The sequence below is a fragment of the Meles meles genome, chromosome 5, assembly GCF_922984935.1.
Source record: "Meles meles chromosome 5, mMelMel3.1 paternal haplotype, whole genome shotgun sequence".
NCBI classification, from domain to species: domain Eukaryota; kingdom Metazoa; phylum Chordata; class Mammalia; order Carnivora; family Mustelidae; genus Meles; species Meles meles.
This window is the reverse complement of record NC_060070.1, coordinates 59,619,448-59,644,673: the sequence shown is the minus strand read 5'-3', so window position 1 is coordinate 59,644,673 and position 25,226 is coordinate 59,619,448. Positions and strand designations below refer to the sequence as shown.

The 25,226-nt window shown below is 38.1% G+C and overlaps 1 protein-coding gene across 4 annotated transcripts in view; it reads left to right on the top strand.

Annotated features, from left to right (window-relative positions):
- Positions 1-25,226, top strand: part of UTRN (utrophin) — a 505,495-nt gene that overhangs the window by 246,548 nt on the left and 233,721 nt on the right. For all 4 annotated transcript variants that reach the window (XM_046006019.1, XM_046006018.1, XM_046006020.1 and 1 more), the window contains 4 exons: positions 624-741; positions 4,934-5,139; positions 6,706-6,860; positions 21,263-21,452. In XM_046006019.1, the coding sequence (XP_045861975.1) occupies positions 624-741; positions 4,934-5,139; positions 6,706-6,860; positions 21,263-21,452 (669 nt within the window). The remainder of the gene's footprint in view (positions 1-623; positions 742-4,933; positions 5,140-6,705; positions 6,861-21,262; positions 21,453-25,226) is intronic.

Sequence of the window (25,226 nt, the reverse complement as noted above, 5' to 3'; positions counted from 1 at the left end):
TCCCAGGACCCTGAGATCATGACCTGAGCCGAAGGCAGAGGCTTAAACCGCTGAGCCACCCAGGCGCCCCCCGATTCCTGATTTTTAAAACTTTTTACCCACCTAATTGGTCCTGAGATAAACTCTCTAGAACAGCATTTTTCTTGTCTGAGATTATTTAATTTGCAATTACTCCAGTAGCATCTTTTGAATGCCTTACCCCCATCCCTGTAGGTGACATTAGTTTGTGTGTGTATATCATGTAGGGCAGACACCCAGGGTGTCATTAGAAGTCACTGCTAAGGTTTTCAGACCATTTTCTCTTAGGGATTTTTCCTTCATCGAATCTCCTCAGACTTGATATAGCTGAGCTGTAAGTTTTCTATTATTTCTCTTTGTGAAAACAAAAATACAGAGAGTAAAGTGCCTTGCTAGGTGACCCAGATGATAAGTGGCAGAGCTGAGATTTGAACCCAGGACTTTGACTTCAAACCTTGCTCTTTTCTGCTGTATTGCTGGTGCCTCACTCTCCTGCCCAGGAGGAAAACAACGGTTCTGATGTCAGCACACCAGTTTTGCTCTTTTAGTAGTACCCTTAGGGTAAGGCTTATTAACCTATCTTAATAATCATTTTTTCTTAACAGATCACAAAGGCTGACTTAGAACAACGCCATCCTCAGCTTGATTATGTTTTTACATTGGCACAGAATTTGAAAAATAAGGCTTCCAGTTCAGATGTGAGAACAGCAATCACGGAAAAATGTACGTTAAAAAAATCATATATCATATTCTTTCTCTGAAGATGGTAACACACGTATATGCACAGATTATTCAACCAGAAATTAATATTATTTGATACTCTATTAATAAGTACAGTTTTCCTTTATTTTTTTGTGAATCTTGTTACTATTCCCATATGCGTTCCTTAAAGTGTTAACGTTATTACTTTTAAGTTTGTTACTGGTACATTGGATTCTTTTTTCTTTTAAGTTAGAATTTCTTTAATGTTTAATCTTTCAAAAAATATTTATTTATTTAGGGGAGACAGAGTGTATCCACGTGCGTGAGTTGGGGGGAGGGGCAAAGGGAGAGGAAAGGAGAGAATCCCAAGCAGAACCCAGAGATGGGGCTTGATCCCAGGACCCTGAGATCATGATGTGAGCCAAAACCAAGAGTGGTATGGTTAATCGACTGAGCCACCCAGGCGCTCCAGGTTAGGATTCCTTTTAAAGGAATCAGAAAACAAAAGTTAGAGAAAACATCAGAATGAAAAACCATGCTTCTGTTTTGATTAATTAATAAAGCCAGATCTTGCTCTGTCTTTTTAGTTTCTCTTCTTCAAATCCATTCCAAAAAGAATTTATTTATTTATTTATTTTTTAAAAAGATTGTATTTATTTATTTGACAGACAGAGATCACAAGTAGGCAGAGAGGCAGGCAGAGAGAGGAAGGGAAGCAGGCTCCCCACTGAGCAGAGAGCCCGATGTGGGGCTCAATCCCAGGACCCCGGGATCATGACCTGAGCCGAAGGCAGAGGCCTGAACCCACCGAGTGTCCCAGGCGCCCCCCAAAAGAATTTATTGAACAACACATTCATACCTATGGGCCTGGTACTAATTTTGGATTAATTTAGTTTAAAGCAAAATAAAACAAGACAAAAAATAAATGTACGAAGCAACCATAGCAAAGATCCATTTCTTTTTCTTTCTGACTTAAAAGTGTCTGTTAAATCTATATGGGATATAAAACAAAGTCTAAATTCTCAAAAATGTCATGGAGGGGTGGTCGCAGCCTGCTTTCATCGTTGCGTCTCCCATATAGTCCTCCACCCATCTGTAGTTATTCTGGATAGATACTATTTAAAATGTTCTGGCAGTTCCTAATTATTTGCATTCTTTTTTCCTCCTGGCCTTTTCTCCCCCGGTGAAATCCTACTCAGCAGCTAAAATGTCACCCCCTTTGTAAAGTCCTTCTCACCCTCTACTAGTCCCTAGTGAACTGTATTTTCTATCTTTAGTTCCTGCTGTGGCTTTCCCCCCATAATGTCATTGTAGTCTCACAATTAGTTTAATTTTCTCTTCCATAGATGGTGAATATTCACCTTTCTGGCCCTGGGGCCTCCTACAGTGTCCAATATAAATTAAGTACTCAATAAATATTTGTGGCAGACAGTAAACTGGAATTTATATTACCTTGTCTAATATTTCTGAAGGGAAGAAAGTCACCTCTTCCTCCTATAAAAAGTATGTTTCATTTTTATTTTATTTTATTTTTTAAAAGATTTTATTTATTTATTTGACAGACAGAAATCACAGGTAGGCAGAGAGGCAGGCAGAGAGAGAGGAGGAAGCAGGCTCTCCGATGAGCAGAGAGCCTGACACAGGGCTCGATCCCAGGACCCTGGGATCACGACCCAAGCCGAAGGCAGAGGCTTTAACCCACTGAGCCACCCAGGCACCCCTCAATTTTAAAATAAATGTGGCCACAGCAATGTTATTGGAAGAGATAAGTTAGAGAACCTTTAGTGTCTTACAGTGTTGGTTTATTTTTACTACATAAGCCATTTTCCTTCTTTCTCCCTCTTAAAAAAAAAAAAAAAGATTTATTCATTTATTTGAGAGAGAGAGGAGAGTGAGCACAAGCAGGGAGAAGGGCAGAGGGAGAGGGAATCTCCAGCAGACTCCCTGCTGAGGACTGAGCATGGAGTCTGATGCGGGGCTTGATCCCACAACCCCAGGATCGTGACCTGAGTGGAAACAATCCAAGAGTCAAATGCTCAATGTACTGTACCACCCAGGTGCCCCATCCCTCTTCTTCTTCTTTTTTTTTTTTAAAAAACCTGTGACAGGTAGAGGTCACAAGTAGGCAGAGAGGCAGGCAGAGAGAGTGGGGGGAAGCAGGGTTCCCGCTGAGCAGAGAGCCCGATGCAGGACTCAGTCCTAGGACCCCGGGGTCACAACCCGAGCCGAAGGCAGAGGCCTTAACCCACCAAGCCTCCCAGGCACCCCTGTTTCTTTCTTTCTTTCTTTTTTTTTTTTTAATTGATGGGTTGCTTGTGCCAGACGGAACTCTGCAGTGATTCCTTTTCCCATCACAGGGCAGAAGGGCTTCTCTGCTTTAACAACACCAAACCATTTACAAAGTCCTCTCCATTTTGCTTTCTCTACCATCTTATTATTATTATTTTTAACCACCTCCTATTTGTCCAAACTTTCTCTTTAGGTTTTTGACAAGACTTTTCTTTCTTCTTCTGAATATTTTCCCTTTCCAATTTAACTCCCTCTCTTTGTTTTCTCTCCTTTTTTATTTGCATAGAGGCTGCATAATCTTTGTCATTATTCATCATATGAAAAAATATTCTCAGCAGGAGTGTACTGCCTATAATAACCTCCTTTTAGCACTTATTCACAAAGAATAGAACAACTTGCTTATTTTTAATGATAAACCTATGATACATGCTCTCACTTGATGGCTTTCAATATATTTGTTCAATATTAAAGGATTCTATTAGTAATAGCATTGGTCATTAGTACTTTATGTAACTTTTTAACTGACAAGTACAACATTATGATAAATTCGTTCTCTCTTTAAGTGGAAAACTTAAGCAATCTATTTAAATTGTTAATACAGCTTAAAACAGATGATCTCATTGAATGATTTTTAGAAATTATTACATGTAAGTATGATTTTTGGTGTTCTGAACAATCTTAAATCGATCACTCTATGGTTTGCAGTAACCCTTTGATATCCCAAGAATTTTACCAATAGGTCCCAGTATGACTTAGCTGCAATGTTATTTTATCATTCAGTTCTTTTATTTTATTTATTTTTTTTAAATTTTTTTTGAAGATTTTTATTAATTTATTTGACAGAGAGAGATCACAGGTAGAGAGGCAGGCAGAGAGAGAGAGAGGGAAGCAGGCTCCCCGCTGAGCAGAGAGCCTGATGCAGGACTCGATCCCAGGACCCCAAGATCATGACCCGAGCAGAAGGCGGCGGCTTAACCCACTGAGCCACCCAGGCGCCCCTATCATTCAGTTCTTAATGGCTTGGTATATAACTATTGCTCTCCAGTCTATGTGACATCCGAAGCATCTTCTAGAAGAATATTTTAAATTTCCTACCTACTTATTATCAATGGGTTGTTGAAATCATTCAAAGCTGTAGTTTACTAGTGCTTCAGCTTAAGATCTTGAACTATTCATGAAGTAATTAACCAAAGCTTTAAGTTTCTTCAGGTCTCTCTTTAGCTTCATGTTAAAAATGAGAAGAGGTGAGAAAAGAGGGGAGAAAAAGGAAGGAGAGCAGACAGAAGAGAGAAAGAAAGAGATAGAAAGGAATGACAAAAAGAAAGAGGAAAAGAACTAATGTGGATTTTTTTATGGTAAAGAGCTACTGGGTAAATAGAACTTGAATCTAATTTGCTTTTAGTGTTTCTCTTGAGTGTATAAAAATACTTTTTTTTAGACAGGTTTCATGCGACAGTAAGACAAATATGAAAAGTATTCTTAAATAGATGATTTCCTTGTAAAATCTTGACAACCTTTGAGTATCTCCTTTGAGGATGACAAGTGACTGCATTTGTGTCTTAAAGTTCTGTCATAAAGTATTGTTAAACTCTGCCTTCATCAAACCAGGATCTGTGAATATACATCAGAGAGGAATATATTTTCTTTATAATTTTTGGTTTATCCATAGTAGATATTTTTATTGTGAGATATTTCAGTGCATTTAAAATAGAATTTAATTCAAGATTCCTCTTCAAGAATAGTTTCACAGAAATATGTTGGTTGTATAGTATGGCAGACATGTATTAAATTCCCTTAAAAATGTATATAGCAACTTGCCTTCTTTTTCTTTTCTGTTTATAACCTTACTTATGATACATTTGAAATCAGGTATTTTTTTCCCTTTCCTGATAGTTTCTGGGATTATTTTTGTATTCTTCCTCAGTGGAAAAGGTCAAGAACCAGTGGGACAGCACTCAGCATGGTGTCGAGTTAAGACAGCAGCAGCTGGAGGATATGATTATTGACAGTCTTCAGTGGGATGACCACAGGGAGGAAACCGAGGAACTTATGAGAAAATATGAGGCCCGATTCTATATTCTCCAACAAACCCGAAGGGATCCACTTATCAAGCAGATTTCTGATAATCAAGTAAGACTCATTAGATTTGTGGGACTTTTTTTGGATGTACTTTTTTGTTCTATTGGTAACTGTAATTTTTAGGACCCTTGTCATGATGTTTTCACTAGTGCTTTGAATATACATTGAAATTTATATAAAGAATTTGAACAGGAAGGTCGCTGAAAAATTTCAGGAGGTGTAACAAGTAGAAATATACCTGTATACCAGATGTGTTGCTCACAGACTCTTTGCAAATGGAACACAGTCATGAACCAGCACCTAGAAAGAGAGTATTTTTAGTATCTCAGGAACCCTCCATTTTTCTGTCTTCCATGTCTCCTCTGAAGCTTATTTTTATTTATGAAATTTTCTGAGATTTTCATTTGAAGCTACTATACTGAACAATTCAGGTAATAAGTTTAGTTCCTTTTAATACTTTTATAACTAAACTGTTTTATCTATATCGTCAGAGTAGGTAACTTTTTTGATTGGTTTGAATGTAAAGTTGATGATATTGAACATCGATGGTATTTTAAATTCTCTCTAAATTACAGAAAATGTTTTTGAATTAGAGGTTATAGTTTTTAGGTTATATTTTGGCATAATATTTATTTGCCCTTCAGAGAGCCTAAGAAGAAAGTGTACATTTGTGTAGAATATATGGGAAACAAAATCTAAGACTTGAGAGCATGTTTTTATAATTCACACATGTAGACTTTCCATGGTTACAATTTAAAAATCAAGTGGCCAGGTGTCCTGATTTTGTGAATCATTTTCTGTGTTTATGACATCTGCTGATTGTTTTCACCAAATGACTCAAATATAATAATCAGCAACGCCCCAGGATACTTAACTAGAGGAATACAATTAAAAATGAGATGAATGCTTCAATCATCTGTTATTCAGTCAGAATATTCATTTCTAAATTTTCTACTCAGACTCTAGGATAGATTTTTTTTTTTTGGCCAGTTGCTATTAAAAGCATTATAGGAACATTCATTTCTCATTTAGATTTCATGGGGAGTATCTTGATCCAGAGGCTCTGAGAGGTGGAAAACCAATGCCTGTGGACACACTGAGCATCAGTTTAATTATTTAATAGCAACTCTTAGTAAACCTTGCTTGGCTGCTTGATCCACCCAAGCAGTTAACTTTGTCAACAGGCACAGTGACCCAGGGGCACAGAAGACTTCCATACTGTTGGCCCTTTTCTTCCCTGCCAGCATGTAGAGAGGAGCTCTGTAGTAAGTTCATTCCTGTATGATGCATGTTGCTATAAGGATCAGATATGTAGCAGAACAAAGGAAAAAGATATGCTTTGAGGAAATAAAGTATCCCTCAGAGGTAAAGATAGTCTCTTAATATCTGCTGTGTACCTGATCATTCCTTTTTTACTTTTTTTTTTTTTACTTTTGCTTTTTTACTTCCAGAATTACTTTTATTTAAGCTATGTTCAAGAGTTTGTCCCATAATTTGCTTTTTTCTTTTGATATTTGTGTTTAAAACTTGTGGAAACCTAGGAGGAGAACCATTGTTGAGGCAGTACTAGTTACCGAGTGACCGAATCTAATAATGACACCTGCAATTACACCTTAGGTATTGCTTCAGGAACTGGGTCCTGGCGATGGTATTGTAATGGCGTTCGAAAACGTCCTCCAGAAACTGCTGGAGGACTATGGTAGTGATGACACCAGGAATGTGAAAGAAACCACCGAGTACTTAAAAACATCATGGATCAACCTCAAACAAAGGTAACGTGAAGGGCCTGGCAGGTAAATGCATGTAGAGGTGAGAATTTGATCACTTTGGCTTTCTCATGGAAACATGCCAAATATGAGACTACCAGAAATACATATTTTTGTTACTTTTTAAAAATTTTTGTCCAGTGCTGGGTTAGTATCATACTTAGTACAGAAGGTATATTTATACATTATCTATTTGAATTTCTGCAATGGAATTTTTCCTTGAATGAATCTAAACCTGGCCAAACATCATTTTATGTGTTCTGATTTTCTTATGCCTCCCAGCATTACCTGGAATATATCCTGTAGTACACTGGGGGTAAGGACTGGTAAGGTATTTACAGATGCATGAGGGTAATATTATCCCTAATTATAATGAAAATGGTTTGGGTTGCCTGGATGGTTCAGTCCATTAAACGTCTGCCTTTGGCTCAGATCAGGATCCCAGGGTCCTGGGATCCAGCCCTGCGTCAGGCTCTCTGCTCAGGAGGGACGTCTACTTCTCCCTCTGCTGGCCTCTCCCCTGGCTTGTGTGTGCTGTTTCTCTCTTTCTCTGTCAGATAAATAAATAAAATATAAAAAAAATTTAAAAATATGTAATTAAAGTCGTGTGCTCTTTGGCCAGGTCATCCTTAGTTGAAGCTGAGAATGCATAGATTCAGTGCCAGACTTCTGAAATATACTATGTGTATTTAGGGCTTCAGCTAATTTGTTTTCTTTCCATCACTCTGTCTAGTCAGTATATTTGGAACAGTCTAAAATAGCATATGTATTTACCAGAGAGATTTTTCTGTCACTTGAACACCTAGGGTCTGAGGAACTGTAAACAGTGGTTAGCATCTCTTTAAAATAGCATAGTTAAATTCATCATCAGGAAAAAGTGTTTACTTCTTGCATAGTACAGGGAATGCCTGTGTCTAATGAAATTATGGTTACACACATCTTTATATATTCAGATATAACCACCTGAAAGCAAATTTGTATCAAAACGCATTTATTTTGGAGTGAATAAAATGGATAATACTAGAACACTTTATGACGCATATTACTGGTAATAAAGTATGGCCAAGCATTTAATAACCACTTGACATGGAGGTGTTTTATACATTTTTAGAATGTCATTTTTAGTTAGAGTCTATAAAGTAGATTTTAGATTTTTGGGAAACCCGAAGGCAAGAATTACAAGCCAGTATATGAGTGTGAATATATATATGTTGCTACATATACCTAGGATTCTGGAGGAAATAAGAGTAAGGTAGCACATACCACACTTCAAAGTAGTTAAAGCAGAAGATAGCTATTATCCTGCTCTTTCTAGCATTTTAGTACAGCTGTTTTGATCTGTTGTAACAGCTTCCTTGGATACAGTAAGGATCCCAAAACTAAGGCAGGGAAGAGGGTGAATTAAAAATGGCTTTAAAGTATAAACTTCCTATTATAGGATAAGTAAATCCTAGGGATATAATACGCAACGTGGTGACCACAGTTAGCAAGCCTGTATTGTGTACTTGAATGTTACCAGGCAGATCTTAAAAGTTCTCATCACAAGAGAGAAAAATGTATAACCATGTGTGGTGATAGATTTTAACCAAACTTACTGTGTTAATCATTTTGCAGTATACACTTACATCCAATCATTATGTTCTACACCTAAAACTAATACATTATATGTCAATCACATGTCAGTTAAGACAGCTTTAACACTAAGATAGTCCTTAAGCCTACTTTATCTGAGTGTTTCAAAAAAATCCATGTATAAGAACTATGACTTTGTTTTTGTTGTAAACGATACCAGAAAAACTGATCACCTAGGAATGTGAAGTCTGCTTTATTTAGCACCTCAAATTCTTTTTTTTTCCTTTTACTTTGTAAATATTTTAAGACAGCCTACAGCAGTAGTTAGATTAGATGGAAGAGACAATTAAAAATGAATTATATTCCAAGGTGATCTTTCATTTATCAGAGTTAAGACAAGCACAGTGTTGCAATTTTATGGTAGTAACAAGTCATTGTGCTTATTCTAGTTTCTTACTGCATTTTCAGGGGAATACATCAACATTAAAACTTAGATGAGATTTAGGTATATTGCTATCTATAAAGCAAGGAAAATACAACAAAACTGTAGCTCACAGGATCCTTTTCATGAGTGACAGCTGGGGTTTCTATGTATTGCAAGGATTTTCTCTTAAACAGTGATATTTACAATTTTTAACTGTTTTAATTGGGGACTGTTCTAGAATATACAAATCTTTCCTTGCCTTAAACAAAACACATGAACTTATAAGCAACATTTAAAAAAAAAAATCTTGGCATTACTGTTGTAAAGATAGAGTCAACGAACTTTAAGAGCTATACACAGTCTTACACTGCATTTAAGCCGGTGTTTCTCAACATTTTTACATTATCAGCCCCCAAAGAGCCTTGTTAGATCCCCATTCCCATGAAATTTCCATACCATGAGTATACTGTCTGTTTCTATACTTTATAGTTGTACTTCATACATAAAAAGGGTAGATTTTTCCACTCCCCTCCCCAGCCCTGCCCCATCCCCATCGAAGAACCACTTCTAACCTCCATTGAGAGTGCGTGGTCTAATGTAAGGCTGCGAGGCTCAGAGAAGGTGAATGACATGTTCAAAGTCACGTAGTGTGGCCAAGATGATATTTCTCTGTACTGAGTTATGGTAATGCTCTTCCTGCTCTGAGTTCTGAAGAATTGGTAGTAAATTTATTCAGACTGCCATGCTTTGTGAGATTTTCTGCTTTATTTTTAGTTTATGAATTTTATTGGGTGTCTCCCCATTGTTAGGCTTTGTGCTAATCCCTTCACACGCGTTATTTTATTTAATCCTCAAACCGTAAGAGACAGGCCACGAGTTCATCAACGCTGTGTCAGTGAATCAGCTGATGCAGAGGAAAGTTGAGGAGTGCCCAAGATCACACAGCTCAAAAGAGCAGAGCTGAGACTGATATCCAAACCTTTTTAACTGTGCTGTCGGGCTCTTCCATCCTTTAAGAATAATTTTGTTTTCTTCCTTTGTTAGAATGTCAGTGATGGCTGGTGACTGCTCTGTATACCCGCCTCTTGGATCTGTCTGTGATTCCACCTACTGTTTCTTATCTGTGTTGAGTTTAGAAATCAGATCTGATTAAAGATTATATGGGGGCCTCTACTATGAATAATGCAGCACGCTTCAGTATGTGTCCAGTGTGCCCTCTACAGTGGTCACAAAGAGGCCGTCTATGAGGGCTCTCTTAATCTTCCAGCCGTATTCGGTATATGTGTCATTGGCAGCCAAATGGTGGTGGTGGTGGGGGTCTATAAAGGGTTATTATACTTGCTCACAGAATACTGCCATCGCAGCATAATGTGTGAAGTTTAATATCAGCTTTCAAAGGAAATGTTTTGTATGAATTGCAGTTGGCCTAAGTAATTTGGCCATTCACAGCTACAGGGCTTCATTCTCTTATCTCCGATGCCAAAATCCAATACGCTCTGATAACAGAAAGCTTTGAATTGACATGAGGCTGTTTATTATAGTCTTTATTTATCCTGCTTAGTATAAATAGCCTTGTTCCTAGCTGTAGAAATATTAATGTGTTTGCTGCCTCAGACCCTACTATGTATAATATGTCATATAGATACATTCATAAGAATAATTTTTTATTGTGCAGAAAATTCTTAATTCTGAAACACAGCTAGCTCCCAGCATGCTGGATTCTGCAAACAAAAGGGCCGTCTCTAACATTTTTTACTAACTGATGTACACTGACCCCTGCTCTTTTCATCTGTGCAACGTTTTCCCCCTTGTATCTCTTAATGCCAGGTTAACACATTTTTTAGTGTAAACTGAGATGTATTGAAAGTTGAAAAGTGTTCGTAGTAACTTTTGAAGTGTGAATGCCTGATTTGGGTCTGAAGTGTTGGTTAGCCCCAGAGTGGCTATGTATATGGTATATGTTAGTGTACACATATACACAACCTAGTTAACTATGTTGAGATATTGTAAAGGAAATGAGACAATGTAATTTTGTGCTGTAAGGAATATCTTATATATCATTAATCACTATGTGGTGGGAAGATGAACGATTCTCTGCAATGAGTCAGCTCTCTTTATGATGCAGGGATATGCTGTGAGTGAGGCTGGATGCGGGGCTGAGACAGGTTTGAATAGGATCACAGGTAACATCAGAATCCTGGTAGACAGGGCAGAGAGCTTCCTGGGGGAACTTGAGTTTTGCTGGGCAGTGATGACTGCCTGTTTGTGGTTTATAATAAATGTGTAGCAATGCTCATCGACTCAGAGGCAAGTAGAGAGAATGCAGATGGAAGATCTGGGGCAGGGGAGAGGAAGGGGTTATAAAGGAGTAGACCCAGAAATGGCTCCTAGTCCATGATCGGGTCTTAGACCTCCCTTCCGCTGAGTACTGCAGTCCCTCACTGTGGCTTGGCAGGCGGATCTTGAGTTGACTTGCAGACACTACTTCACTTTCAAGATAGAGAGCAACTATTATAACCATCACGCAGTGACCATGGGCCTGGAGGTCAGTCTATGAACATAATGGATAAATATCTGGTGCTTTGAAAGAGTAGATTTTGCCTGGAAGGTGGGAGGACAATGGCCTGAAAACAGCAGTGAAAAGCAAGGAAGAGGACCTTTATTCCAATGACTACCTGGGGCATATAGGATCTGTGAGGAAAAAGAAAAAAAAGTCATTGAAAGTTTTCAAGGGGAACTGATGGTCCTAAGGAAACCAATTTCACTTAAGGTGAAGGAGTTGATCTGTGGTCTGCTGATTATAGAATAGAGTTCCAGACATAGCAGAAGAAGGGTTTGGGGGGTGAAGTGGGGCAGAAGGCACGGAGTTGTACTGGTTACAGCCCTATATCGGGTGGCCGGGAAACACTGGATATTTGGTAATGATTTAGCCGAAAGGGAAATAGGATGTGGTGGTGTATATTTTGTCATGGAAATAACTCTGTGGTCTTACATATTTGCTTGCTGACAGCAGCAGTCCTAGGGAGAGCTGCTCCTTTGGGTTATACAAGGTCAGGGGCAGGCATCATGGAGTGGGTGTGGGGCCAGTGGGGGCTTCTTTCTTGAGCTTCCCAATTGGTGTGGCAATGGCAGCCTAGACAGTCTCCTTAAATCCCCTGGAGTGAATATTTAAGTGCTTGATCACGATGACCCAATCTCTGGGTCCCCCAAAAGACCATAGATTGTGGGGTGTATTTGCAGGTACTAATTCTTCATCAAATCAACTGCATTTCCCCAAAGTGTGCTTTAATATATTTTTTGGCTGAATGTTATTTTATTTACCAACAAAATTACCTTGTGAAAACATCCGTTGAAAAGGTTAAAGAATTATTTCATTGTAAGTTTTCTACATGCCACTCAAACTTCTGATGCCAGTATCCTCTCAAAAGAGATAAATATATTTAAATCTCATGTAACTGTAAAGATAACCTTTTAAGTATACCAAAATTTAGCAACACATATCTGTGGGTTTCTGAAGGTATTCTTTTCCATTAAAATAGAAAAAAAAAGAGGGGTGCCTTGGTGGCTCAGTTGGTTAAGCATCTGCCTTCAGCTTAGGTCATGATCTCAGGGTCCTGGGATTGAGTCCCACATTGGGCTCCCTCCTCATCAGAGAGTCTACTTCTCCCTTTCCACCTCTTGTGTTCTCTCACACTCTGTCTCTTTTTCTCTCTTTCTCAAATAAATAAATTAAATCTTAAAAAAAAAAGATACCTGGTTGCATTTACTCTGTTGACCAATTATAATAAGCACATGTGCATTGGATTAAAATATCTTGTTGCTTAAAATATCAAGTATTATATAACATCTTTAAAATACATTTAAAAAGTCACTTAGGTGGGTGGTCATATTTTGTTGTGCTATAAGATAACTATAAGCTATTTTGTAGAATATCAGCTGTTTTTACAGCAGAAATCTCTTAAAAAGCTGAGAGTTTATGTTTAAAAAATCCCAGTTCCCTTGAAGAGAAACTATTATAAATCTGTCACCCATGGATTCCTCAAATCTTTCATGAGAAGCTATTTATATTTTCAGTGTGCACCCATTTCTTGTCCCAAAGAATTCTATAGTCCGTTACTTTTGTTTCTTCAAGAAAAATTCTTGTTTCTGCTAAAGTTTCCCTTCTAAACTTCAAATATTGTTATCTTTTTGGCTTTCTGCCTATCCTTATTCTTTATGATTTATCGGTTAAAAAAGATTTAAAAGAAATCTCTGCCTTTGTCTAGTAGCCACAATTCCCTAAACTTGATATCCCTCCCCCAACCTCCCGTAACAGCGCTCCTACCCCTGTATTCTCCTATGCTCTTTCTCAGAACATCCTCTGGCTTTTCTGATTTTGAGATGTAGCAACCTGAACTGCCAGATATAAAGTCTTCCCTGAGAATTGTAGACAAATGGGAGTTCACTGCCTGATGTGATCTTGGAAACTGGCACACGAGTACTTCCCAGCCTTCTTGCTGCCTGCCCTGCCCTCGTCTTTCCCCATCAGTAACATCTTATTGACATGCAGTGATTCTTTTTTTTTTTAAACATTTTATTTATTTATTTATTTGAGAGAGATCACAAGTGGGCAGAGAGGCAGGCAGGGAGAGAGGGGAAGCAGGCTCCCTGCTGAGCAGAGAGCCCAATGAGGGGCTCGATCCCAGGACCCTGAGATCATGACCTGAGCTGAAGGCAGAGGCTTAACTCACTGAACCACCCAGGGGCCCCAACATGCAGTGATTCTTGATGATAGTGAGGGATTCTTGATTTGAAGTGAGGGATGGAGGTGGGAGTGGAGAGTGGAGCAGGTTTTGTAATCTTGTTGATGGATTATGTGGTTTTAAAAGGACCCCTGGAGACTCTGAAATGGATCCTTTACTCCTCTAGTCCAAGCAACTTAGTTTAAGGATGGAAAAAAAAAATGGGATATTTGAAGTGATTTATCCCAAGCCATGGAACCAGTAAATGGCAGAGGTGGTAGAATTAGGTCATTTTCTTCTGAGAGCCATGTGCACATGGCTTAATGGTAATTTATTAGCCTGTGCGATAAAGTGTGCATACTCATTCCTGAACCTCTCATTTTGCAATTATTTTTGGCCTTATGGTAATACAATAAATCATGGGAAATTCCTTGAAAATGGATAAAAGAGTCTTGTAGTGTCCAGTATACCGTACTATAGCAATGGATCTAGTTTTTTGTTTTTGTTTTTTTTTAAAGATTTTTTTTTGACAGAGAGAGATCATAAGTAGGCAGAGAGAGGGGGGGAAGCATGCTCCCCGCTAAGCAGAGAGCCCCATGCGGGGTTTGATCCCAGGACCCCGGGATCATGACCTGAGCCGAAGGCAGAGGCTTTAACCCACTGAGCCACCTAGGCGCCCCCAATGGATCTAGTTTTAAGAGGACTAGCATGTGTGGTACATTACCTTTGAGCTATATTCTATTTGAAATTCTGTGTGAAATTATAGTTAAAAAATCAGACTATAAATGAATGTACATGATGATTATAAGGTTTTAAAATGTATATTATAATAATATGAAGACGGTTTGGATGGGTGTAAATAGAGTTTAGTTTTTGATATGTTCGTTATTTTTAATAATTGATTACATTCATGATTAAAAAATATCTGACACCCAGATATATGTGAACTTGAAAAAATTCTCCAGGACCTTTATTACTAAACTGCACATTTACATGATGTAGGCAAAATTAATTTCCCAATATTTCACTCAATTCATGTAGAAGATTAGGGAAAATATCATTTATTGAGTATTTACAATATCTTGAAACACTTATGTATGTATACCTCACTTTGTTCTTAAAATATTGCAGGAAGGATTTTTTTTTTTTATTAGTTTATTCAGTACGTACTTGAGTTGCTACTGTGTGTAGGCCCTGGGGGTACCAGGTGCACCGATGATTCAGAAACTTCAAACAGACAACCAGATAGTCCCTTTCGCTCATGACTGGAGATGGGATGTGGTGGCAGAATACCTTCCAGAGGTGGGGAGACTATCTTGGTTCATCTGAGTGGGCTTGGTTATTCCATGCCTCTTTAAAAGTGAAGGAGGAAGGAGTCAGGAGCCAAGGAATATGGGTGACCTCCGGCCAGAAGCTGGAAATGACAAGGAGAAAGAACTCTTTAGAGCCTCCAGAAAGGAACACAGCCCTGCTGACAACTTGATTTCAGTCTGGTGGGCCCTGTTTCAGAAACTAACTGACAGAACTGTGAGATGATAAACTCCGGTTGCTCTAAGCCATGAGGTGGTGATTTGTGACAGTAGCATGACCCGTGAATAGGGTAAGGGACATCATGCCATGTGTGGGCTGAGGTGCCATAGAAAGTGTCTGCACCAAGTTCTGGAAGGAAGGTGGGAATTAATTAGGTCGGAAGGGGAAGGTTCGTGGGAATGGGGAGAGGGGAGGATGGATATTTAAGGTAAAAGAAGTAAAAAGTAGGAAAAAAATAAAACAAGATGAAATCAGAGACGGAGACAAACCATAAGAGACTCTTAATCCTAGGAAACAAACTGGGTGTTGCTGGAGGGCTGGGGAGTGGAGGGACAGGGTAACTGGGTAATGGACATTAAGGAGGGCATGGGATGTAATGAGCACTGGGTGCTCATTACACTGATGAGTCACTGACCTCTACCTCTGAAACTGATAATTCCTTGTATGTTAATTAATTGAATTTAAATTAAAAAATAAAAATTAAAAAAGTAAAGCTCTGGAATGAGGGTTAATAATTGCTTCATTTTTATAAGTAAATAACCCCATAGGATTCTCAGACATTACATCCTTTTGCTTCTAGTCTGGGCATTCTTAAGGTTTAATAGAGCTAATCTATAATGATCTGCTTTTACATTAGCTGTTTGCCACGTAACCTATTTTATACATATGAATAGTCTTAAAAATAAATGATACAGATTGTGTAAAATTAAAGTGTTTGACTTTATTTTATTAATGTTTGACATTAATTTTAAGTGAGTGTTAAGAGTTGCCTATTAATTGTTGATTAATTGCATGTGTATACTCATTTAATTTTTTGCTTTTAGTTACCTTTTTGGCACAGCCTTTTTGTTTATTCTTAATACTCTTTTTTTTCAGTTGATGTTTTAAAAATTGAAAACACCGGGGTGCCTGGGTGGCTCAGTGGGTTAAGCCTCTGCCTTCAGCTCAGGTCATGATCCCAGGGTCCTAGGATCAAGCCCCACATCGGGCTCTCTGCTTGGCGGGGAGCCTGCTTCCCCTCTCTCTCTGCCTGCCTCTCTGCCTACTTGTGATCTCTCTCTGTCAAATAAATAAATTAAAAAAAAAATCTTAAAAAATTGAAAATAGGGTGGGGTTAGGTAGAAGATAAAACACCAGCCACCACCACTAACCACCCAAATTCTAGTGGGTAACTTCTAGATTTTAGAAAGTAAAGAAATACATATATATGATTAAAAAAATTAGAAGTACTTAAAGGTTTATTACAGAATATACTGGTTCTCTCACTACTCACCACAGTCTCCATCCCTAGGGGCAACCACTTTTTCTTCTTTCAGCTTCTCCTTATGTCATTCATACCTTTCCATATTCTACATAAAATGAGTATACTCTTATCTTCCAAAAAATCAGTATTAGACATTGTCTATGGATATCCTATTCTGGTAAACATATACAGTATAGCTTTCTCATGCTACCATTTTCTTTCCTTCCTCATCATTGAATTTTTTTCACTTTTTTTTAACGTTTTTTATTATGGTAAAATACACATAACAAAAAATTTACCATCTTCACCATTTTTAAGTATACAATTCAATGGTATTAAATATTCATGTTGTTGTGCAATCATCACCACCGTCCATCCCTGTAACGTTTTTCATCTTGCAGAATGAAAACTTTGTGCTCATTAGACAATAACTCCCTATTCTTTCTTTTCCCCACTCCTGGCAACCACCATTCTACTCTCTGTCTTTATGAATTTGACTACTTTAAGTACCTCATATAAGTGGAATCATACAGTATTTGTATCTTTGTAACTAGCTTATTTCACTTGGTATAATGTGCTCAAGGATCATCCATGTTGTAGTAGATGTCAGAATTTCTTTCCTTTTTAAGTCTGAATGATATTCCACTGTATCTGTATATTACATTTCTAATCCATACATCTGTTGACGAACACTTGGGTTGCTTCCACATTTTACCTATTGTGAATAATGCTGCTATGAACATGGGTGCACAAATATCATTTCAAGACCCCGTTTTCAGGTTTTTTTTGGATATGTACTCAAAAGTGGAATGGTAGGTCATATGTTAATTCTATTTTTAATTTTTTGAGGAATCACCAGACTGTTTTCTACAGTGGCTATACCATCTTATTGCTGAATTTTTAGATAAACAGGTATTCAGTATTGACATTGTTATGTTTGTCTAAACATCATTACCAGCCAAGCACTTAAGTTTACTATAATTTTGCTTCCTCTCTGTTTTTTCACCTGAAGTTAGCAATTGCCTTGCTTTTATGTGCTTAGGTTTCTTTGCACCTGTTACTAATTCTCACATTTGCCAGAGGTCTACTTTGTGGTATAATTTACCACAAAGCAATCACAGTAAGCAGTCTATCACTTCTAATATTTTTTCTTAGACACAGTACTTCTGTAGACATACTTTACAGGCCTGCTGCAGAGCCATAATCTTAAGGATATTCTGTGCCTTTCTCCTGGTTTAGATTCCCTGTTTCCTGGATTTCATGTGTTTGTTTGTTTGTTTTTATGGGTTGTTCTTTTCTCTTTTGGGTTATTTCCTTGTTTTTTTCAGAGTGTATCCTTCATTAGCTTTGTCAAGTTAAAATAAGAAAAATAGCAGTTGAACGGTGATGACAGCCCTCATCTGGTTCAATTCATCACTGTCTCCTCTGAGATCTCTTTTTACCACTAGCATGGGGCCTGTTTGCTTCTCCCTCTCTTGGATCTCTTGTTTTTATGCTTCTCCTATCTTTTTGTTGTTGTTGTTGCTTGATTTACAAACTGATTTTTGTGGAGGTCATCTCTTAGTAACTTCTTAAAAACTGGTATTTGGGAGGTAAGTTTAAAGACATTTTAAATAGATTGTCATTATTCTGTAAATACTATAACACTGTAATAAGGACTCTGAAATATGGAGATATGTAAGACTGCTTCTGCCATAGTGAGTCTGTGGAACAGAAGAACAGAAAACAAACCCATATAATACTGTCAAAATAAAATTCAATTTTATTGGATTATTGGATTTATTGGATTATTGGATTGTAACAATCCAAGGGCTATTCCAGGGAACATGTGATTAATTTCTATATAAAGAGGAGTAATGACCTTTTATGAACTCAGAGAAAGGAAATCTAATTGGGCTTGGATATTCTAAAGAAGGTAGACCTTAACTCTAAGGATCTGTAGGATTTTGATAAGTGGAGGTGGTCAGAAGGGCTTTTTTTTTTTTTTTTTAAGATTTCATTTATTTATTTGACACATAGAGAGATCACAAATAGGCAGAGAGGCGGGGGGGGGGTGGGGTGGGGTGGGGAAGCAGGCTCCCTGCTGAGCAGAGAGCCCGATGCGGGACTCGATCCCAGAACCCTGAGATCATGACCTGAGCCAAAGGCAGAGGCTTAACCCACTGAGCCACCCATATGCCCCAGAAGGGCATTTTTATGTGTACATGAAGTTTTTGGGTGGGCTCAACCTTAAGAATATCCTAGAGAAAAAGGAACATATCATGATGACCTGAACAGAGTATTGGAGAGAACTGGGGGATAAGCTGGAAAAGTGAACTAGTGATAGATTATGGAGGACATTGAGATTCAGGAAAAGTAATTTGGGTTTATTCCGTAGTCAGCCAAACACTATTGGAGGTTTTTTAGTAGCTAAAGGCTCAGGTGAAGTTGGTGGCTTATGAATAGAAACAGAGAGCTTTTGTGTCTGGCTTTTTTTCACTTAGCAGAATGCATTTGAGATTCCTTCCATGTTGTTGCATCTGTCAGCAGTTTACTGTTGAGTAATACTCCATTGTAGACAGTGCATACCACAGTTGATCTGTTTACTGCTTGATGACATCTGGGTTATTACCTGTTTGAGACCATTATGAATAAAGATTTTCATATGGATTTTTTGTGAGTGTATGTTTTCATTTCTTTTGAGTAAGTACTGAGGAGTAGGATTGCTGGATTGTTCTTGAGTACATGGTTAACTTTATAAAAAAAATCTTCCAAACTGGTTCTTAATGGCGGTACTGTTTTACATTCCCTCTTGCAAATGTATGAGAGTGGCAATTACTCTGTATTCTCAACAGCACTGGTATAGTCATTTTCTGACTCTGTTTTTTTTTTAAGATTTTATTTATTTATTTGACAGACAGAGATCACAAGTAGGCAGAGAGGTAGGCAGAGAGAGAGGGGAAAGCAGGCTTCCCGCTGTGCAGAGAGCCTGATGCGGGGCTCGATCCCAGGACTCTGAGATCATGACCTGAGCCAAAGGCAGAGGCTTTAACCCACTGAGCCACCCAGGCACCCCGGTATAGTCATTTTCTTAAAGCCATTCTAATATGGAGTGATGTCTCATTGTGGTTTGAATTTACATTTCTCTGATGGTTAATGATGCGGAGTATCTTTTCATGTGCTTATTTGCCATCCATATATCTTCTATGATGATCTGTGTTTAAATATTCTATCTACTTAAAGAATGTGTTTGTTGTACGTAGAAGATATGTGTTTGTTATAAATTCAAAGAATACAGAAAAAGTACAATTGGAAAGTAAACCACCTTAAATCCCAGCACCTAGAAATAACTTTTAATATTAACATTCCGGACATTTGTCCTTTTATCTATATATATACACAGACAGTCCTGTATATAAGACAGGTGGATGGATGTGTGATGTACAGATAGATGAATGGGTGAAATAGAAAATATATATGAATATATATAAATGAGATCATACTACACATGCTGACTTTTCATTGTAATATAGTTCATATACCATGAAATTAACCCTTTTAAATTGTACAACTCAGGTTTTTAGTATATTCACCATGTAGTGCAATCATCACAGTACTCTTAATTTCAGAACATTGTATCATCCCAAAAAGAAACCAGTACCCAATTAGCAGTCAGTCCCCATTGCCTTCCACTCCAGTCCTAGGTAACAACTAATCTCTTTTCTCTCTGTGTAGATTTACCTCTTTTGGACACTTCATATAAATATGAATGGATTCACACAATATGTGGCCTTTTATGTCTTGTTTCTCTCACTTAGCATGTTTTCAAGGTTCATACATGTTACAATAAGTATTAGTACTTTATTCCTTTTTATGGTTGAGTAATTCATGTATGGGTATACTATATTTTATCTGTCCATTTCTTTATCAGTGGACATTTGGGTTGATTGTATTATTTGGTTATAATAAATAACGATGCTATCTGAAAACTTGTACACAAGTTTTTGTGTAGATACATGTTTTCAATCCCCTTGGGTTTGAAAACCCTAGGGTGAATTGTTAGTCTCCATTTTTAACTTTTGTTGTTACTGTTGTTGTTTTGAGAGAAAGAGAGAGACACACACACACAGGGAGGGATAGAGGGGGAGAGAGAGAATCTTAACTAGGCTCCATGCCCACCACAGAGCCCTATGTGGGACTCAGTCTCATGACACTGAGATCATGACCTGAGCTGAAACCAAGTCAGATGCCTAACTGGCTGAGTCACCCAGGTGCACCTAAAATTGTTTGTTTTCTTCTTTTGAAGCTTTGAGGTCTATAAAGTTTTAAAATTTGAAATTTACATGTATGTGTATCTCTTAAATCATGCAACTCCATATTTATGTGTGTTAATTTTGATGTAGAGTTAATGAAGGGTTTATAAAAGCTTGATCGTCCAGCATTTTTCAGATATATTATTAAATCAGCTTAAAGAACCAATTTGTATTGATCTAGTTGTCTTAAAATACGTAAAGTAAGCTCTTTAAATTATTTTCATTTTATCTTAAGTATTTCTTCTGATTTTACTGCTTCCTAGAATTCATTTATTCATTACATGAATATTTAGTGATATTTCCTCTGAGTGTGAGGCACTATATGAAGATATTGAAATAGAACATTGGGGGATAACTTAATATACAATTAGGAGTCGCAAAAATGGAGTCATAATTATTTTATGATTTGGATGTGATTTTTTAATACTTATATGTCTCTTCTCACTCTTCACATTATTCCTCCCATGAAGGATTATTCAAGACACATACACAAATCAATGTCCCAGTTACATTAGGTCCTTAAATAGATAAAGGCTCCTTGGAGGCTATTTGTTTGTCAGGTGTGCGTGATGTGGACTGTGCCACGGTAAGTAATAGATACGTGCCTGTCATGTTGTTCCTTGCAGCATTGCTGACAGACAGAGTGCCTTGGAAGCGGAGTTGAGGACAGTGCAGGCCTCTCGCCAGGATCTGGAGAACTTCCTAAAGTGGATACAAGAAGCGGAAACCACAGTTAACGTGCTTGCGGACGCCTCTCAGAGGGAGAATGCTCTTCAGGACACTGTGCTGGCCAGGGAGCTCACACAGCAGCTGCAGGCAAGTGTGCGGGGCCCTGCACCCAGCATTTTTAGTTCCACCGTGCTCTTCTGATGCAGCGACATGCAAATTGATTACCGTTCAAGGGTGAGGTTACCTCATTCGGTTATGAGATCCATGCTCCCCTGTGAAACATTGGTTTCTGGAAATAAGATCTCTAAAATATTTTACTTAGTAAGTGTAGAAAAACGCCTTGTTTTATGGAAATAATAATTATTTATTTAGACTTATAGGCTCATAGCTGTTCTGTTTTTGTCATTTTAAGCCCTGTGACACAGCTTTATTGAATCCTAAATTATAAGGGCATTTCCTCTTAATATGAAGTTGTTCCTTTCTCCATTTATTATAACATACTTAATATAAAAGCTGCAAAGGCTCTGTGGCTTAATTTACAACTAAGAACATTGGGCTTGGAGGTATTACTTTTATGTCTTTAGCTCGATAGCTGTGATTGTACATGCAGTCTGAGATTCAGATTTTTCTGCTCCATGAAATGTGCTAACACAGAACCTTTCCTCTACAAAAATGTATGAGGAATCGCACGTAGCATGGCTGTCCTCTTTCCCTGCCCCCAAGGACAACTGCTTTAGTGCCCTTGAAGTTACCATCTTTGTGCAGAATGACCTAGTCTTGCCAATCACAGACCTTATCCTTTAGAACTTGGTTTTAAAACCAATTTTAATGGCACAGTTCCCTTTTCTACCACAGTTTCACGTCTACTTACCTCTATCTGCCATGTCATTCACACATCATTTTAACTGTTATTATTTCTGATATGCCTTTGAGCTCATGACCCAATGTCATGTCTTCTGCCCCAGCCAATCACATGACTCCTCAAGGGCAGAGATTACGTTACTCCTCGCTGTTGCCTATGTGATGCTGTGTGTGCACATTCTGGGTAGATACTGACTGCTGCCCATGGACTCTAACTTCGCCATTATGAAATTCAGTGTGATGACCTTTTTGAGTCCTTTCTTGGAATTCTCTTCCCTTGAAACTCAGAATGTTCACAAGTACGTACATCTGGATAGAGGGTATAGTAGCTTTCTTAGAACTACTCCTATTCTTGTGAATTATTTTTAAGTTTGAAACTGTTTTCACTAAAAAGTACAAAAAAAATTTTTTTAAGGACCTTTTGGGAATAGACTTATTTGTAACTTGTTTCCACATATCTGGACTATTAGGGTGTTTTATGGTGGAGTCCTCGAGATTAATTTAAGGGAAATCTGTGTTTACTTACATTACTTTTTACTTCTTATTCATTGCATAATATATTTGTGACTTGGTAATGAGGGTGACCCAGCAAGTATTGAGGTTAAATATGTGCTTTTGTCTCATCATCTAGAATCTTAGGAGGGCACTGTCCATGTTATCTGAAGAAATATTTAGCTGTCATCTCATTTTCAAGGGGTTAGAGAGGGCTCTGAATGTGGGCTGCTGCTAGAATGTATTATTTTTTATGATTTAAACAACTGGAAGCCTGACCTATAAATGCTCACAGATGCTTAACTTTACATAATGGTGTTAAACTCAGAAGATACCCAGGCTGTGCATTTGAGGAGGCAACAGTTTTTAGACAATGAGCGAAGGAGGTGTGGAATGAACCTGGATGTGAGCATCGGCAAAATGCAGACTTGTTTTAGGGTTTAATAATGTCTCCTGGCACATTTTATCTTGGGATATATCCTTACCATAGCCAAAATTCTTCGCAATATTTAGTGAGTAGCAAAACTGTAGAAATAAATGTAAATGAAGATGTTAAAAAATCTTTCTAAATAAAAATAACTAGCACAAGATTCCTTGTCTTATGGCAACCAGCACCACAAAGAAAGGTTACTGACTAAAATAATAAAGCACATTATGACATGTATGGTAAATGCCTCTCAAAAATAGTTGCTGAAATTTAATGTTGTGGCTCAGAAGAAGTATTAAAGAAGGCATTTATTAAGAGCCTATTTCAGTTTGTTTGTCTAAAGATAAACACACGCATTTGCTTTTGTTTAGGATATTTCCCGTTATGGTAATTTGCATGATTTTTCACTGCCTTGCTCCTTTTAAAAAAGGATCTTAATTTTAAAACACTCTCATTTTATTAAGAAAAATCCTATGGCTTAATTTTTGGCAGATGCAATTAGAGACGTGTTAGTACCTTTTGCTGAGTATTTCTGAGACAAGAGAATTTAAGTTATCCCATGACTTTTTGTATTAATGATGCCTCCATTTGTGTGAATGAACAGTTACAATGAATGGCATGTCTGGGAATGGAAAGATGTCTGTTGAAGAAAATGAATGTACAAATAAGAGTGTCTGAAATTATAAAATAAATCTTCTCGTGACGTGGTGATGGGAGTGTGGGTGGGGGTGGGCAGTTTGTGGGTGCACCAAAAAAGAGGGAATGAGGACCTCAACCTGCATGTGCTCTGTGTACAAGGGGTGTCTGTGGAACTGCTCATGTGACACACTCACTGGTAGTACTTGCTTGCTTTGTATCTTACGACAGCTGGAGGCAGAGCCCTAGGAACATTCATGAAGAGGAAGAAGTCTATTCTGTATTCAGTTTAAGGTGAATATGAGTAAGTTTTTGCTAAAGGGTAGTTTGGAAGCACCGTGGAAGATGAAGATTAATTTCTGGGAGTATGCTAGGATACCTGCCATTTCTGTGAAGGACGGATGGTCATTTGGATTTCTGTATTTATGTTTTACTGCCTGACTGCAAGGCATTTAGGCTTTCCTCCTCAGCAGAGTTGGCAAGAGAAAACCCAGTCCTTTGGAAAGAGAAGCTCCGGAATTTCTGAGTGGTCCAGATCATAGAGGGTCTCGTTTGACTTGCTATGTATTTTGCATTTTAATCTGGTAACAACAGGGAGAAGTCATTAAAGAAGAGTGAGCAAGGGAGTGATACAGTGGGATTTGTGTTTTATTAGGAATCCAGCTGATGTGTGAGGAATGGATTTGAACTGAGCAAAACTTCGAATAGGTTGTGTAGACTGCTAAGATCGTCTTGCAGCCATCTGGTGAGAGGGGATAATGACCCGAAATGAGGCAGTCATAGGGAGGAATAGACCTACCAACTTGATAGCATGGGTAGACAAGGGAAGGGTAGAGACTAAGAAGATTGCCTGGCGGGATTAGAGGCTGAGATTGGGTGTATAGGGAAGGAGGAACTCAGGGAGGTGGTGCCGGTTAGTGTGGAGCATGTAGGAATGATCGATTTCATTTTGATTATGTTGAAATAAGGCATTTGGGTAACATCCAGGAGAGGCTTACTGTGCCCTTGTCACTGTGGATCTGTTGATCTGTTGTTATGTAAGGGAATTTGACTCGAGGGCAGCAACTTTTTTTTTTTTTTTAAAGGAAAACCCATTATTGTTTTCCCTCTAAGTTTATCTGTTGGTTCAGATGCATTTATTCCAAATTTCCTTGTCTACCTTCTAGGATATTGTTACCATTTTAATTATACTGCAAAATAGAAGCTTTACAGTTTAGCAGGAACCAGTGAATTGAGATAATTGAGATGATCTGATTCTTTCCTGGACAAAAGCCCGCTGCCTGGCTGCCCTCCTGGGGTGGTTTTATCATGGGTGGCTGTTTTTGCTCTCACACAGGATGTGTTTGCTGGTGGTTGTATTTTCATCTCCCGGGTTCTCTTTCAGCCTGACTTTCCTCCTCTCAGTCCATAGGTGCGGATTTTGATTGTCAGATTGTTGCTGCTCTTGTACCCACCTCCAGAGCCAGCAGGGTGCTTGGCGGGTAATACCTCTACTGCGTAAGCTT